This window comes from Thamnophis sirtalis, unplaced genomic scaffold (assembly GCF_051295495.1).
Source record: "Thamnophis sirtalis isolate CommonGarterSnake01/CBP01778 unplaced genomic scaffold, rThaSir2_p1.2 scaffold_14, whole genome shotgun sequence".
NCBI classification, from domain to species: domain Eukaryota; kingdom Metazoa; phylum Chordata; class Lepidosauria; order Squamata; family Natricidae; genus Thamnophis; species Thamnophis sirtalis.
Window position 1 is genome coordinate 11,224,845 of NW_028261394.1, and position 17,393 is coordinate 11,242,237.

Sequence of the window (17,393 nt, forward strand, 5' to 3'; positions counted from 1 at the left end):
ACACTCTGTGGTTGGAATACAAAACGTGCTGGCCTCCACCAGTACAAGTTGGTACATCGAGTAAAATAGAGAGAGGACTGTCTGCTTTTTAATAGAATTGTGAAATGAGTTTATGCAGGCCTGAATCTGGAGAACAATGCAGCAGGAGAGAATTCAATGAAACAATGAAGGAAGAGCAACAAAAAGAGATTCTTAAATCTGGACAAATTGCGGTTCTGTAAGTAAAAGGGACGTGGTAGCTCAGTGGCTAAGATGCTGAGCTTGTCCATCAGAAAGGTTGGCAGTTTGGCAGTTCAAATCCCTAGTGCCGCATAACGGAGGGAGCTCCTGTTTCTCGTCCCAGCTTCTGCCAACCGAGCAGTTTGAAAGCACGTAAAAAATGCAAGTAAAAAAATAGGGACCACCTTTGGTGGGAAGGTAACAGCATTCCATGCGCCTTTGGCGTTTAGTCATGCTGGCCACATGACTATATCCGTAGCAAACAAAAATCTGAGGCAGGTAGATTCCTCAAATAATAAGTTTATTGGCTATGTCATATTGGCATGAGCTGGTGAAAGCCTGTAGCTGGAGTGGACAAGTCTTTATTATGTAAAGTAGACTAGCTTGGCCTTCTTAATGGCCCATTAACAAAGTGGGGATGGGCAGGAAGCTACAGGCAGCTATTCTGTCTTTTATAACATGTTTCTTTCTTCTCACATCCAGAGAAATATTCTGCCTTTTCAATATTTCCTAGGATATAGGAGGGCTGGATGATAACTTCCCACAATAGAGTACAACTTGATTAGCAGTACAAGTTTTCCTCCTCTTTGTTAACTGGACTTTGCTTTCTGTTGAGCTAAGGGCAACAGGCTTCATAGCTCATTCAGTTGGCTCTCCAACAATTCCTTGCCCCTTCCCACATATCTGCTTGGGCTGTTGATTCAATGGACCCAATAATAGGGCTGGCCCTTCTCACATTTGTGTTGGGAAGAATGTGTTGTGGCCTGCCAATGGCCAGTAGAGCTGGCAGCAGAGTCAGACAGTGAGGAGGTTGGGGAGGAACATGGGCCAGTCCTGGAGGCTGGAGAAGGTTCGGATGAGGGCTCTGTGTCGGAGGCAGAGAGGGGGCTGCGGCTGTCTGGCAGGGATCAGGTGCCTATGGAGCTAAACAGCAGTGAGGCAGAGAAACAGCTGGAGCCTGTTCCCAGTGTGCGCATGCGCAGAGCTGACAGAAGACAAGAACAACTCAGAAATCAGGGTAGACTTGGGAGTAAAGTCACAGGTGGACGGTGAATGTCCCCTCCCATAGGAAATAAAGGAGGAGCAAAAGGGGAGGGGGCTTTTGCAGGGAACAATTCGTTCATTCGGTCGTTAGATTCGTTCCAGGAGTGTGAAGATCTGTCCGTGAATCTCAGAGACTCTGTGCCCAGTCTTTCCTTGCACAGCACCTCATTTGAGAAAATATTTACATGGCAGCTTTCCAAGATAGATAAGGTCTGTGGCCATAAATATTCCTTTGAAAAACTGTTTGCCAGGCCTTTGCTGAATGTGAAGGAGAGGACTCACATTCATTTAATAAAAGGGGTTTTGTCGGGACCAGGACTCTGCCTCGTGCTTTTTGGGGAAGCCTACGTCAGGGCAGGATGATCTCACTGAAAGGATAACTTCTAACCTGATCCAAGGGTCAAGTGGTTTTGGACTCCTTCTGGAAGGTGTAACTCATTTTCTGGAAGAATTGAACTTGGAAACATGGCTTCCATTAGCGTCCGGTCCTTGGAAATCGCTAGCGATTTGAAGGGGAAAGAAATTAGGTCACGGAAGAACGGCAAACGAAGAGCAGCGACCGCTAAGGAAGGGTATACAAAATCCTTCCATTTATCTTGGACTTCTGAATAGATTATGAGTGTTAGTTCCGCTCTGTACATTTTGTGCTCCTGGTGTAGTCCGAAGCGTTTATTCCACACTGCGTGGGTTCCTGCTAGAGGGGAAAAAACTGCCCGGTGTTTATTTTGAAAACAGAATCTCTGCTCCTTGGAGTTTCTGGATAATGTGATTTGTCCGGGATGAAGGAATAAATAGTTTATTTTAATCCCTTGAATACAGACGTAGCGTATAAACAGAGCCTGGGTTTTTCTCACAAAGGAATTGCGGTTTATGATCCGTTTAGGAGGACTGGAATTTGCCAGCTGTGGTCAGGGAAGCACAGAGGAGATGGAAAATTTCACACCTTGTGGGACAATGTCAGGCTAATCCTAGATGTGTCTCAACCAGGCCTCGTTCCTTTCTTCAGTTGGTGGCTGCAAGGAAGACCTCAAGCTTAGAAGCTAGAACATCACGGTCCTCACTAGTTTTGCTGCCAAAAGGAAAATGAAAAATAAAATTGGTGGTTATTTCTATATATTTTCTGTCTTCTGAATTCATAGCAAACACGTGCTCTGCACTGATTAGTTTCCATCCATTCTTCTTCTTCTTCTTCTTCTTCTTCTTCTTCTTCTTCTTCTTCTTCTTCTTCTTCTTCTTCTTCTTCTTCTTCTCCTCCTCCTCCTCCTCCTCCTCCTCCTCCTCCCCTTCCCCTTCCCCTTCCCCTTCCCCTTCTCCTCCTCCTCCTCCTCCTCCTCCTCCTCCTCCTCCTCCTCCTCCTCCTCCTCCTCCTCCTCCTCCTCCTCCTCCTTTACGGACCTCTTAGGAATGGGGTGAGGTCCACACTAGACAGTTTGAGGTTGAAGCTGTGGGAGTTTGAGGATGTAACAATGGAGTCGGGTAGAGCATTCCAGGTGTTGACCGCTCTGTTGCTGAAATCGAATTTTCTGCAATCGAGTTTGGAGTCGTTTATCTTGAGTTTGTATCTATTGTTTGTCCAAGTATCATTGAGGCTGAAGCTGAAGTCGTCGTTGACGGGTAGGACATTGTAGCAGACAATTTTGTCTACAGATGCAATCTTTAATTCACTGGGAAGATAACCCGGGTCAAATAGTTTAGTATTATTGTGTGGAAAGCTGCTAAATATTGGGATGAGGTGAGGAAGATTAGAAAGCCTGAAAGGTGACCCTCAGGTGATCAAATCAGTGGAACAACTTGCCTCCAGAAGTTGTGCCTGCTCCAACACTGGCATTTTAAAATAAGAGATTGGATAACTATTTGTCTGAAATGGTATAGGGTTTCCTGCCTAAGCAGGGGGTTGGACTAGAAGACCTCCAAGGTCCCTTCCAACTCTATTACTGCTATTCTATTCTATTCTATTCTATTCTATTCTACTCTACTCTACTCTACTCTACTCTACTCTACTCTACTCTACTCTACTCTAAATGTTGCCAGCCTACAATGTCTAAGCCTTTTGGTTTTATTTTAGATAAGGTAATTCACAGGAGCATCTCGAATCTGTCTCAAACATTTTGGGTAGAACGAATCTTGCATTTAAGTAAATAAGATTATTGTTAATACCATTTTAAAATGCCTTGGTAAGGCCAGACTTGGAATACTGCATTCAGTTTTGGTCGCCACAATGTAAAGAAGAGATTGAGACTCTAGAAAAAGTTCAGAGAAGAGCAACAAAGAGGATTAGGGGACTGGAGACTAAAACATATGAGAACAGTTGCAGGAACTGGGTATGTCTAGTTTAATGAAAAGAAGGACTAGGGGAGACTTGATAGCAGTCTTCCAATACCTCAGGGGCTGCCACAAAGAAGAGGGAGTCAAGCTATTCTCCAAAGCACAAGAAGCAATGGGTGTAAATTAATCAAGGAGAGAAGCAACCTAGAACTGAGGAGAAATTTCCTGACAGTGAGAACAATTAATCAGTGGAACAACTTGCCTCCAGAAGTTGTGGATGCTCCAACACTGGAAGTCTTTAAGAAGATGTTGGATAGCCATTTGTCTGGTGTAGGGTTTCCTGCCTAAGCAGGGGGTTGGACTAGAAGACTTCCAAGGTCCCTTCCAACTCTGTTACTCTATTCTATTCATTATGTTTACAATATGTTGAGTTTTGTGGGTTTGCTTGTGTGTATGAGTGTGTGTTTGTGTGTTTACAATTTGAAATAAGTAATTAATTTGCATGTTTGCTATGAGCTATAAAGATTTTGGAGATTGCTAATCAATAACTCTTTTGGAGACCCGAGTTAGATAACATATGATTCTCTATGCAATGTATCTAACCCAGTTATATAAATTCAAAAATTCTTCCTTTGGAAAGGGATGCTGTAAGGAAAAATCACTGGCACCCAGCCAGGATTCTCATTCTTTTATTGCAAATTTGTCATATTTAGTCTTCACCCCAAACAGATGGTAGGAAACTTTAAGGACAGACAACCCTTTGGCAGTTCATTCGTTCTGTCCTTGAGTGCAGCAGTCATGATTAACTCAAAATGTTTCCAACAACTCTAATACTGACTTTAAGCATTTATTTAAGTTTACATGCCACTCGTGTCATGCCTGATTCTAACAGCTTATGAATCTTAACAACTGGTCATCAGAGTAAAAATAGAACTGAACCGTATGAATGGAACAACTGATTAAAATTGTAGCATCCCACACACCAAAGAACAACTGTAGCATCATTTGCATTGGGAAAAGGCTAATTAAGTCATCCAAAGGATAGGTCCTGGCCAGAGGTGGGCTCCTACCAGTTCGCACCTATTCGGTAGAACCGGTTCGTCAAATCTACCGAACTGGTTAGAAGAGGTTCCACCAGTGGACCCGGAAAGCAGGCCACACCTACAGAAGAGGTTCCAAATTTTTTTGAAACCCACCACTGGTCCTTGGATATGATTATTCTACACTATCATGCTCCTATTTATAAAACTCAGTGCCTCTGTGAAAGGTAAGGATGACTACTGCGTTTGTGGTACAATCAGAACATTGCGTGTGTTGAAGTTGTTTTAACGCAAACCAAAGATGCCTTTTAAAAAACAAGTTTACATCCTATTCTTATGCATGCCAGTGCTGTGTGTGAGGTAATTTAAGGTGGTTCTGACAAGTGTCATCGGCATCTTCATATCCGGTCAGATGGGCAGCAAGCCACTCCCATCCGGTCACATGGGCGGCAAGCCACTCCCACAAAGGAGGCCACACCCACAGAGTAGGTTCGAACGATTTTTGAAACCCACCACTGGTCCTGGCAGTCACTGCTGCCAGTTTGCTCATGGCCACGCAAGGCGCAGAAGCAAGATGGTGACACCTATGGCGCCACCTGGAGAACCAGTGCAGGGGCGTGGCAGGCCTGGGTCGCTGCTGGTTCCAGTGACCCAGACCGCCAAACCACTACCGGTTCCGAACTGCTGGGACCCCACCACTGGAATACTGCTATCAAGAGGACAATACTGGACAAGAAAGGCTGGTGAGATGTTTGTGGAACTCAGAGACTAGTTATTGCTAGCCGTTTAAAGCCGGGGGAAGGAAGAATGCTTGGACTTGTCATGATTTAACTATTATGGTCATCAAAAGATGGGCTTGAAAGAAAAGAGATGTCTTCTATTTTAGTTCACTTGCTTAGAGGCTATTGCTGTCTTTTAGGAGATGATAGACTCTCAACTCTCCACCTAGAACCAGGGGTGGGCTTCAAAATTTTTAGCAAGGGGTTCTATGCCCGGTTGCTGGGTGGATGTGACCATGGTGAGCATGGCCCAGTGGTGGGTTATGACTGGTACGTAACTGGTAAGTGGGTACCGGTGCCTGCTGGGAGCACCAGGTACCGTTCTGGTACTGTGCTCTGGAGGGCCCACCCACCCGTCCACGCTCCTTACTGGTATTTGAGGTTTTCGGGGCTTCCATGCACGGAGCATACGGTGCCTGCGCGATGCTCCGCTGAGCAGCTGGAGGGTCGCGGAGGCATAGTGGAGCATCGTGGAGGTGTTGCGGAGCGCCGTGGGTGGTAAGTACGCATGTGCGTGCCACGCATGTTCATGTGGTGGACGGACGGTCCCGTTGCACCGTATCAGTTGCACCGGGATCCGGAATCCACCACTGGTGTGGCCTAGTTGGCCTCCTGCACCATGGCAGGAGGGTTGCCCTCCCCGGGCTCCGGAGGCTTTCCTCGAGACTCCGGGAGGGCAAAAATGGCCTCTGGCCTTGCTGAACTTCTGGTAGGCCCTCCCTGAGCCCCTATATGTGTCCTGCACTTACCTGCATCCACCATGGGCCATATGGGGACTTCTGGGAGGGGAGGAGCAGGGTGGGTGGGGCCAGCCAGGCATGGGATTTGGGGGTTCTCCGAACTGCACAGAATCTTACCTAGAGGTTCTCCCGAACCCCTGTGAACCCCCCGCAGCCCACCTCTGCACTAGAACGAAGGAGAAACTTCCTGACAGTGAGAGCAATGAATCAGGGGAACAGCTTGCCTCCAGAAGTGGTGGGTGCTCCGTCACTGGAGGCTTTTAGGAAGAAACTGGACAGCCATTTGTTGGGAATGGCATAGGGTTTCCTGCTTGAGGGAAGGGGAGTTGCATTGGAAGACTTCCAAGGTCCCTCCCAACTTCGTTATTCTGTTATGTTATTCTGTTATTCTTTCTATGATCACGTGTATCCATCCTATCAAGCCCAATGAAAGTCCTGAATGATATAGGATCTTCTACCATGGACAGGGAATTTGACTAAAAGACCTCTAAAGTCCCTTCCAACCCTATTCTTCTATGTTCTCCATACCCTTAACATGCACTTGAAGGCCATTCTTTATATTTGGTACTCGCTAGGTTTATGCCAAAGTCATTCTTTGAGGTGGAAAGGGTTGTGCGGAAGTTTGAGAGTAGGATCTACTTCCCCATGGTAATACACTGTGTTGAATCAGCCAGATTGCTGTTGTGTTTAATGATTCCTTTTGTGGACGAGAAGGTTGGGTGTTTGCCAAGTCCAGAAGAGGTGAAGCCATTCACAGCCAAGTTCTGGAGAGTGGAGATGCCAGCGTGGAAGAAGAAGATTGGACCATATGATGGACTTGGGGACAAGATCATGAACTTTCAACTGGGTGGGAATCCGAGGAAGTTTTCAGAATTGGGATAATGTCAGCGTTCCAAGTATCATGCAGAATTAAATCAGAGTCCAAGGAAAAACGATCCTTAAAGTTCCAATTTAATAAGTCAGACATCTTAGCACATCTGTGGAATCCCAATTCTGGAAGTTACCTCGGACTCCTACCCAGTTGAAAGTTCATGATCTTGTCCCCACACCCACAAATCCATCACATGGTCCAATCTTCTTCTTCCACGCTGGCATCTCCACCCAGCTGGTTCCGGTCAGGTGCAGAGGTGCGGAGACAAAAGATGACCTTGGCTTCTAGAAAAGAATGACAACAACACATTCCACAATTCTACTCCTTTCTATTCCCCCCTCCCAATTACTACACTAATGAAACAGCATAGTGAAATAAGAGAGAGTGTGGCAGGCCAAAGATCCTAAAAGGGATATAACCGCAGGCCTGACAGCCATCGTCTAAGATCTTTCGCTCCTTATTCCATTTGGATTCTTATTGAAGGTTTTGTCATCACATTGTCTGTCTGAAGCAAGGTGTACTTGCAGTTGTGATGGTCATTGTGATTTTTTTTTATGCCAGCACAAAAGACATCTGTATCCCACAAGCTGTATCCCAACAGCTCTCACCAACCAAATTGTAGTCTCTATATATAAAGCGAAATACCACTCATGCATCATCACTAAAAACTAACTAACTATAAAGCCTACAAACTTGAACTTTGGCACGTATGTTCTTCTTGGCTTCTAGGTGCTCTCTAAGAAAGGATTTTTCAAAATGACTACCAGATCATTACTATTTCTTATATTATTAGTAACATGCTCTGATGTTAAGGAGTTAGACGTTCTACTTCCCCTCCCCATCTGAAAAGAATTCTGTTCCAACTGCCACTTGAGCTTGGGTGTTGCCAGTGCATGACTCATCTGGCCTGTGCGCTGGGAGTTTAGACATTCTACTCCTCCTCCCCACCTGAAAAATGCTCTGATGCTAAGGAGTGAGCATGAGGGAGATAGGAGAGGATCAATGGGGCCAGGCTGAGGGAGAGTAGGGGGATAGGAGAGGAGAGGCCTCTGCGGGGCCAGCCTGAAGGAAAGAAGGGGAGAGGAGAGGCTAATCATAACTACTCATTAATTTTCAAGCTGTAAGTGTTGATTTATTAAGCCTGATGACATAGTTTTATAGCAGAGCACAGGTATCCAGCTAGTATTTAATATAACACAAGGGTAAGCCGTTGGGAAAAAAAATAACAAGGAAAGAATCACACTGTATTCACTGTATTTAATGAATGTCCACTACAGGTCAATGAAATCATGTTTAGTTTTGGGTGGGTTCTGCTCACTTGGGAAGCTGAGGTCCACCCCACTCTGCCTGACCATTCCAGAGTCCATTATGGGTCTTGGCTCTGAAAAAAGTGTACCTCCTCGATTTAGCTCACTGTTTCTCAGCCTTGGTAACTTTAAGATCTGTGGACTTGGCTAGCTGGGGGATTCTGGGAGTTGAAGTCCACACATCTTCGAGGTTACCAAGTTTGAGAAGCACTGAGATCATGAAGGAAAGTTCAAGAGCCAGCAAGCTAAGGTAAAGGTAAAGGTTCCCCTCGCACATATGTGCTAGTTGTTCCCGACTCTAGGGGGCAGGTGCTGATCTCCGTTTCAAAGCCAAAGAGCCAACATGGTCCGAAGACATCTCCGTGGTCGCGTGGCCAGCATGACTAAATGCCAAAGGTGCACAGAATGCTGTTGCCTTCCCACCAAGGGTGGTTCCTATTTTTCTACTTGCATTTTTTACGTGCTTTGGAACTGCTAGGTTGGCAGAAGCTGGGACAAGTAACGGGAGCTCACTCCATTACGCGCCACTAGGAATTCAAACTGCTGAATCGCCGACCTTTCGATCAACAAGCTCAGTGTCTTAGCCACTAAGAACACTGCAATTCTGGAATTCCTGCTTTCTCTTTTCGCGAACCAAAGAAGGGACTCAACTTTCCCTGCCCAGAAACTGTTGACGTTCTGTTGCAGAAATCACGATAAGATCCATCTGTAGGTGGATTTTCCTTGTCCTCCATTCCCAGCAAAGGCAATCAACAGCCGTGCTTCAAATAGCATCACGAGCCGAGCTGCTGGTGCCACAGCAGATCTGTTTAAGGTGCCCCCACGGCTCTTTCTTCTGTTGATGGGTAATGGGTGTGAGTGTGGGTGTGAGGGCTGTCACCAACTAAGGCTTGACAGAGTGTCTTCTTACTAGCACACCGTGTTCTACCCGTTGCAACCTGGTGCCAAAAACTTCCGTTTGGAATGAAAGAGCGTTGAGACTGAAGCATTGTTGGGAGAACCAGAATTAAATCAGGCAGAAAACAGTCCTGTTTAGCAGAAGCCTTCTTCATTTTAGGGCATAATTTAGAGCAGGGCAAGCAGAAGGTAGAGAGGGCAGTGCCATTTTGCCACAGTTACTGTTGAGAGTTGGGAACCACGAAAGGCAGTCCATTTTCTAGGTTAGCCACAGAGTTCTCCATCTGTGCTTCAAGACTTCGGAATTCAGAAGAAACAGAGAGATGGTGAGATATAGAGTAGTAAACAAGGACCAGTAGTAGACCAGAAGACAATGGTGGTGATAGACACAGCAGACAGCAACATCAGGAAGAAGGAATATGAGAAACCGAAGAAGTAGGGACTGAAGAAGGAACTAGAGAGGATGTGGCAAGTGAAGGCCAAAGTGGCCCCAGTGATGGTAGGAGCACTAGGGACTCAGACTCCTCAGCTGGGAGAGGAGCTACAAGAGATCCCAGGAGCAACATCAGAGCTCTGTCCAGAAAAGTGCAGAGCTACGAGGACTAAGTCACTGTGCAGAATCCTCCAACTTCCAGGCCTCTGACGGAGGACCTGAGATTGAGAAAGACACATTAGATAGATAGATAGATAGATAGATAGATAGATAGATAGATAGATAGATAGATAGATAGATAGATGGATGGATGGATGGATGGATGGATGGGTGGGTGGGTGGGTGGGTGGGTGGGTGGGTGGGTGGGTGGGTGGATGGATATAATAAAAGGCAGATAGCTATATATAGATGATGAAAGATTGATAGAAAGGTGATAGATGATAGAGAGGAGATAGGTGGTAGCTAGAGATGATAGATAGATAGATAGATAGATAGATAGATAGATAGATAGATAGATAGATAGATAGATGGATGGATGGATGGATGGATGGATGGATGGATGGATGGATGGATGGATGGATGGATGGATGGATGGATGGATGGATGGATGGGTGGGTGGGTGGACGGGTGGGTGGGTGGGTGGATGGATGGATATAATAAAAGGCAGATAGCTAGATATAGATGATGATAGATAGCTAGATGATAGATCGATAGAGAGGTGATAGACGGTAGGTAGAGATGATAGCTAGATAGATAGAAAGAGACATAGATTGATATAGATAGACACAGATAGATAGATATATAGATGATACTGTAGATAGAGATGATAGACAGGCACATTTAGTTATAGATAAATAGATGATGGATAGATAGATAGATAGATAGATAGATAGATAGATAGATAGATAGATAGATAGATAGATAGATAGATAGATAGATAGATAGATCAGAGAGATGGGGTAATCTGTCTGCCGATACAGTATCTATCTATCTATCTATCTATCTATCTATCTATCTATCTATCTATCTATCTATCTATCTATCTATCTATCTATCATCTAAGCTTTCTTCTTCCATATTCCTTTAATGAACTGGTCCAGAAGACTTTTTCCTTCACTTTGCTCCTTGTTAAAGGTTTGTCCTTACCATGTTATTCTTAATAAACATTAAAACAAACAAACAAAAAAACCCCAAAACCTCTCTGTGCTCAAAGACACATCCATCTTGCCCTACCCCCACCCCTCACCGCCCTCTTCCCCCCCAAAAAGAACCTTTGTCAAAATATACACTATACAGAGGTGCATCCACCCATTCATAGGTTATGTATATGTACAGAGTCTTTCGGAAGAGTCTGTGGAGCGGAGTGCCCAGGCAACCCACAGGCACAAGGAGAAGGAGGTGTGCATATAACAGACGTGGGCTCGAACCAATCACGGTTTCAAACACTTCCCCCTTTTCTCCCGCCTCTGCAGTTTCCGGAGGCGCCGAGTCCAGGCGTCCCGCCATTGGATCACCAAGCTGTTCTTGTCGGCCATTAGTCCTGGCCGGTCACTGGGGTTTTCACTGATCCCCATAACTAAGTACTTCTTGCTAATTTGGATCTTGGGACATTTGCAAGCCAGGTCTTTCATGTGGATCCATAAGAAGTTATCGCCCCGTTTCACACGTTCGTCCCGACACTTGTAGACCGAGAGGATGTTGACGGTGAACTTGGCCCAGTTGGCTACCGTCTCCATGTCTAAGACGTTGACTTGGACAACTGAAAGAGAAGTCGAGACAAATGTCAGTACCAGGGTTCCAAGCAGGGGTGGGTTCCTGCCAGTTGTAACCTCTCCTATAGAAGAGGTTCCACAAATCTACCGTGCCAATTAGAACCGGTTCCAGCTTCTTCCCCACACCTGTCCACACCACGCTTGCCCCGCCTGCCGCTCACTGATTGGCTGGCTCACCAATCGCCCCGCCCACCTCTTAGAGTCCTATCTAAACCTTAAAGTCTTAAAGCTGTCAAGTTTGAACACCCCTGTCGGTTTTTTTAAAGAGTTAGGGGGTGCAAGGGTCTTGTAACTTGACAGTTTTAAGACTTGCACACTTCAATGCCAGAGTTCCTGAGCCAACACGACTGGAAGAGGAATTCTGGGAGTTGAAGTTCACAAGTCTTAAAGCTGTCAAGTTTGAAGACCCCTGGTTTTTTTTTAAGGGTTAGGGGTGCAAGGGTCTTGTAACTTGACAGCTTTAAGACTTGCGTGCTTCAAATGCCAGAGTTTCTGAGCCAACATTTTGGTTGCTAAGCAAGAGCGTTGTTAAGTGAGTTTCACCACATTTTACAAGTTGGCCACGCCTACCCAGTCACATGGCTGGCAAGCCACTCCCACCTGGTCACATGGCCAGCAAGCCACTCCCACAAACCAGGCCACACCTACAGAAGAGGTTCTAAAAAAATTTGAAACCCACCACTGGTTCCAACTAATATACCCAACGGAATCAAAACTCCAAGGCAGGCATATACCTCAAAGTATCTGTCAGAAATGGTGTAGGGTATCCTGCTTGGCGGGGGGTGGGGTTGGACTAGGTGACCTACAAGGTCCCTTCAAACTCTGTTAATCTGTAATCTCTCTCTCTCTCTCTCTCTGTCTCTCTCTCCCCGCCTCTCTCTGTCTCTGTCTCTTTCTCCCCCACCCTTAAATTTAAAAGGCCCCTTGTCTCTCTTTTTCCAACCATGGGTTTTTATACATTTGCTTTATCCCATCAACAACCTGGGATACAGGAAACCTCAACCGAAGGGACGTTTTCAACTAAATGAACAAATAATTATTACCTGATTGCAATTATCTCCAAGGATAATTGTGCCTTTATAAAAAAAACACACACGATTTCCCCCCTCCTCCTTCTTTCAGCTCTGCAGTTGCCACCCAACCCCACTCAGCCCTTGGATAACTATCACGAATTCCCGTTCCCTTTCCATCTTTGCCAAAACCATCTTTTTTCTTGGAACCAAAGAGTTCCTGGAGAAGATCAATCAAAACCTCAGCCTTTTTAGTCATTCTCCTCTTTCTCTCTGTCTCTCTTTGTCTTTCTCTGTCTCTGTCTCTGTCTGTCTCTGTCTGTCTCTCTCTATTTCTCTCTCTCTGTCTCTGTCTGTTTGTCTGTCTCTATTTGTCTGTCTCTCTATTTCTCTGTCTTTCTTTCTTGCTCTGTGTGTGTGTCCATCTCTCTGTCTCTCTGTCTATTTCTCTGTCTCTGTCTATTTCTCTCTATTTCTCTCTCTCTCTCTCTCTCTCTGTCTGTCTGTCTCTATTTTTCTCTGTCTCTCTGTGTCTGTCTATCTGTCTCTGTCTCTGTCTCTCTGTCTCTGTCTGTCTGTCTCGTGCTATTTCTCTGTCTCTGTCTCTCTCTATTTCTCTCTATTTCTCTCTCTCTATTTCTCTCTCTCTCTGTGTCTCTGTCTATCTGTCTGTCTGTCTGACTCTCTCTATCTGTCTGTCTGTCTCTCTCTCTCTGTATGTGTCTCTTTCTCCCCCCTCTCTCTGTGTCTGTCTCTCTGTCTCTCCCTCCCTCTCTCTCTCTCTCTCTCTCTCTGTGTGTGTGTCTGTCTCTCTGTCTGTCTGTCTCTTTTGCTCGCTACTCAAGGGAGCAACTATGCTTATGTCTGGGTGATTAATAGTCCACAGGCGGGATGCCCTGAGCCCCAACTCTGCAGACCTCCCATCCTATTCAAAATCTCTCTCTCCACCGCACACACCTTGCGGAAGAGAGAAAAATGTGCTTTTTAACATATTTGGCAGACAGAGAGACTTTGGGGTGGAGAAAGGAAAAGGGAGCACAATGTTTTTGGAGATTTGAGAAGGGTTTCCACACACACACAGACACACACACACACCCTCTTTCTTTCTAGCTCATTTCAAACCGGGGAGAAGAGGCGAGATGGATGAGCATGGAGTTGGCCTATTTTGGGGGGATGGCAGCATAAGAAGCACGAGAACTGTGGGGCAAATGGGAATTTAAGCTTCGCTGAGGTAATCCTGAGCCAGAGTTCATTTGGAAGATCTTGTGTCCTACTGATCTCTCCCCTACTCTGCTCTGCCTCTTCTGGTCTAGAATTTGCTCCGCGGAAGCTGAAAAGAATGAAAAGCAAATTTCCTAAGGGGCTTAACAAAAGTGCGCTGGAGCTGGGGTCTCCAAACTCGGCAACTTTAAGACTCGTGGACTTCAACTCCCAGAATTCCTCAGCCACACAGAGTTGTCACACTCAAGGCCTGGGGGCTGGATGCAGCCCATGGCATGCTTAGATCTGACTCATGGGAACACCCTGGAAACAGCAAAGGTCCTTTTGTGGCCTGCCAGCAGCCAGTGGAGCTGGCAGCAGATTCGGACAGTGAGGAGGTTGGGGAGGAACATGGGCCAGTCCTGGAGTCTGGGGAAGGCTCTGAGGAGGGCTCTGTGTCAGAGGCAGAGAGGGGGCCAGGGCCGTATGCCAGTTATCAGCTGCCTTCGGAGTCAGACATCAGTGAGGCAGAGGAACAGCTGGAGCCTGTTCCCTGTGTGCGTATGCAGAGTTGCCAGACGAAGGGAACAGCTCAAGAACAAGGGTCGACTTGGGAGTAAGGCTGCAGGTGGACGATGAATGGCCCCTCCCAGAGGAAATAAATGAGGAGTGAAGGGGGAGTGGAGTTTGCAGGAGACAATGAGTTCCCTTAATTTGTGACACTCCGAGGCTCCTTGCCAAGTGTCCTAAAAGGACATGATGTGCCCCTATACCACAGGTGCTACCCCTCCTTGGAAACCTCACCACACCTGAAAATAAATAATGCTGAAAACAAACAAACAAGCAAACACACTAAAACTGAGATAAGGAAATCCAGGATGAGGATCAGAAAAGGAGCATGTTCTTACCATAGTCTTTCTTGCAGTACTTTTTCATGTTGATTTTGTAATTGCCCTTGGCTGGCTTGCAGTAGGAGTCACAATCTGTGGGAAGAGGTGGGGAGAAGAATGCAGGACGTGAGTAGGACCACAACGGGAAAGCAGGAAATGAAGTTGCAACACACCAACCCCAACCAACTTTGCAGGAGGCCTGCCTGAGTCAAGACTCATGCTAGATGAATCCAGAAGTTGGAACCAGCTATTTGTAGGAAATAATCAACCATGAAAAGCGGGGGAATTCAGCCTGCCATCTCTTCTCCCGTCTGGTCCCAAGAGTCTGGTTGAGTGTATGTTAGGCCAGAAGACATTAGAAAAAAAGGAATTGGGCACCTCCTTCCTTGAGCCCTTCAGTTCCTCCTCCCTTACTCCCAAGCATTTCATCATCCAAGAAGCTAGAATCAAGGTGTGTTAGAGTATCAACAGGTGCAACCTTTTCCCAGCTAGGCCAGGTAGCATGAAATAAACAAGGAAACGGCTGATTGGAGTGAGGTTCAACCTGTGCAAAGGTCTAAAGGTGCTGTGGGTCATCAAGACAGTGGCCAACAGCACAGCTCTCAGGATGGGCAGATGTGATCAGGTGTGGGATTCAGCCGGTTCGGACTGGTTCACTGAACTGGTTGTTGCAAGTCCTGGAGGAAACCAACTCCCTGAGGGTCTCTTGTCCCTTGTTCCTGTATCTCTTCCTCCCATTCTCCTCCTCCAGTTGCTACTCAATTCATTCCGTAGTTAAGTTTGTGCAACATGACCAAGACACAATAGAAGAGAATATTTGTAGGGTGAACTGTGGAGTCCTTGGTGATTTCTGAGGTTGGTGGTTTTCTTGCAGACATTTCATTACCCAATTAGGTAACATCATCAGTGCTAGCTGTCTACCACATCAGGGCTAGATAGCTGTGCAACCACCGATGGTGCTCTTAATTGGGTAATGAGACATCTGCAGGAAAACAAATAAGCTCAGTGGTCAACAAGGACCCCACAACCAAGTCAGTTCAACACCTACCATTCACACAACATCTGGGTTTACTTGGCCTTCTGGGTTCGAATCCCAGAAGGGAATGGCTAGCTGATGAGAGCTAAATAGCTTGAAATAGATCTACACCGGGGGTGTCAAACTCGATTTCATTGAGGTCCTCTGGAGTGGGCGTGGCCAGAGTGGGCATGGCCTGCTCAACATTACTTGTGTCGGGGATGCCTGTGGTGGCCCAAGTGTTCTGCCAGAGAACAAGGGCTCACAAGGGCCTCCTGAAACCCTCTGCCAGTGAAAACGGAGCTTGGAAGGGCTGCCGTTTTCGGCTGTGACAGCCTCCTGTAATCCTCTGGCAGTGAAAACGGAGCTCAGGGGGAGGGGGGGCTGCCGTTTTCAGCTGTGACGGCCTCCTGCAACTCTCTGCCAGTTAAAATGGAGCTTGGAAGGGCTGCTGTTTTCGGCTGTGATGGCCTCCTGAAACCCTCTGCCAGTGAAAACGGAGCTTGGAAGGGCTGCCGTTTTCGGCTGTGACAGCCTCCTGTAATCCTCTGGCAGTGAAAACGGAGCTCGGGGGGGAGGGGGGGCTGCCGTTTTCAGCTGTGACGGCCTCCTGCAACTCTCTGCCAGTTAAAACGGAGCTTGGAAGGGCTGCTGTTTTCGGCTCTGACAGCCTCCTGTAATCCTCTGCCAGTGAAAATGGAGAAGAAAGGGGGGTAGGAAGGAGGGAGGGAAGGAGGGAGGGAAGGAGGGAGGGAAGCAAGGAGGGAAGGAAGGAGGGAAGGAAGGAGAGAAGAAAGGAGGGAAGGAAGGAGGGAAGGAAGGAGAGAAGAAAGGAGGGAAGGAAGGAGGGAAGGAAGGAGAGAAGGAGAGAAGAAAGGAGGGAAGGAAGGAGGGAATGTAGGAGAGAAGGAAGGGGGGAAGGAAGGAGGAAAGGAAGGGGGAAAGGAAGGAGAGAAGGAGAAAAGAAAGGAGGGAAGGAAGGAAGGAAGGAGGGAAGGAAGGAGAGAAGGAGAGAAGGAGGGAAGGGGAAGGAGGGAGGGAAGGAAGGAGGGAAGGAAGGGGAGTAGGAGAGAAGAAACGAGGGAAGGAAAGAGGGAGGGAGGGAAGAAGAAGTAGGACCGTTGTAAGATAAGATGGATCTATGGGATGTTAAGAAAGCAATCTTCAAGTATATTATCAACTGTAGGGAAAATTGTTATAAATACATATTATTAATAACAGTTATGAGATCATATAATTGTGAATGTATATATGAAATTGATAAAATAAAATAAAATAAAAAAATGGAGCTCGGGAGGGCTGCCGTTTTCGGCTGTGACGGCCTCCTGTAAACCTCTGCTAGTGAAAATGGAGCTCACAGCTCTGCTGAGCTCAGTTTTCGCTGGCACAGGCACTATGGGCCAGTCCTTCGCTGTTTCCATGGCGGCTCCATTTGCAGATCTAGGCACCTAACAGGCCAGATCCAGCCCCTGGCCCTTGAGTTTAACACCCCTGATCTACACTAGTCTCCCATTATTTCTTTGTCAGTAAATATAAATTTAACACCAAATAGTTTGCCCACAAAGGCTCCTGGATTGGGGCTGAAAGACGAAAAGGAAGCAGTATGCTCTTTCCCATATTTCGGTAGACCAGGTTGCCCTGATAGGAAAAAAAAATACACTTGGCTTTAACCTTACTTAATATTGTTTTGTGTGTTTTCCTGTGTTGCGCCTCCATTTGATGCAGAGTATTGCTCATGTCCATAAAAATGTAGCCCTCTGTATTCAACGTATGGTGGGAAAACGATTCTCTCTGTCCAGTTGGTCTCTCCTCCCCGCAAAGCTTAAATGAGACATCTTTTCTTTTTTCTGTCCTTGAGAGTTACAAAAATGTTTGGCTGACTGCAGCCAGGCCTGGCACTGGAGTTTCTCA

General features: G+C 46.5%; 1 protein-coding gene across 1 annotated transcript in view; it reads right to left on the reverse strand.

Moving 5' to 3' along the window:
* Positions 1–10,847: 10,847 nt before the first annotated feature.
* NTN3 (netrin 3) overlaps positions 10,848–17,393 on the reverse strand; it is a 91,020-nt gene continuing 84,474 nt past the window's right edge. The window contains exons 5-6 of the mRNA XM_087729578.1: positions 14,486–14,560; positions 10,848–11,354 (exon numbers count right to left, since the gene is read on the reverse strand). Of these exons, the coding sequence (XP_087585704.1) occupies positions 11,026–11,354; positions 14,486–14,560 (404 nt within the window). The 3' untranslated portion in view covers positions 10,848–11,025. The remainder of the gene's footprint in view (positions 11,355–14,485; positions 14,561–17,393) is intronic.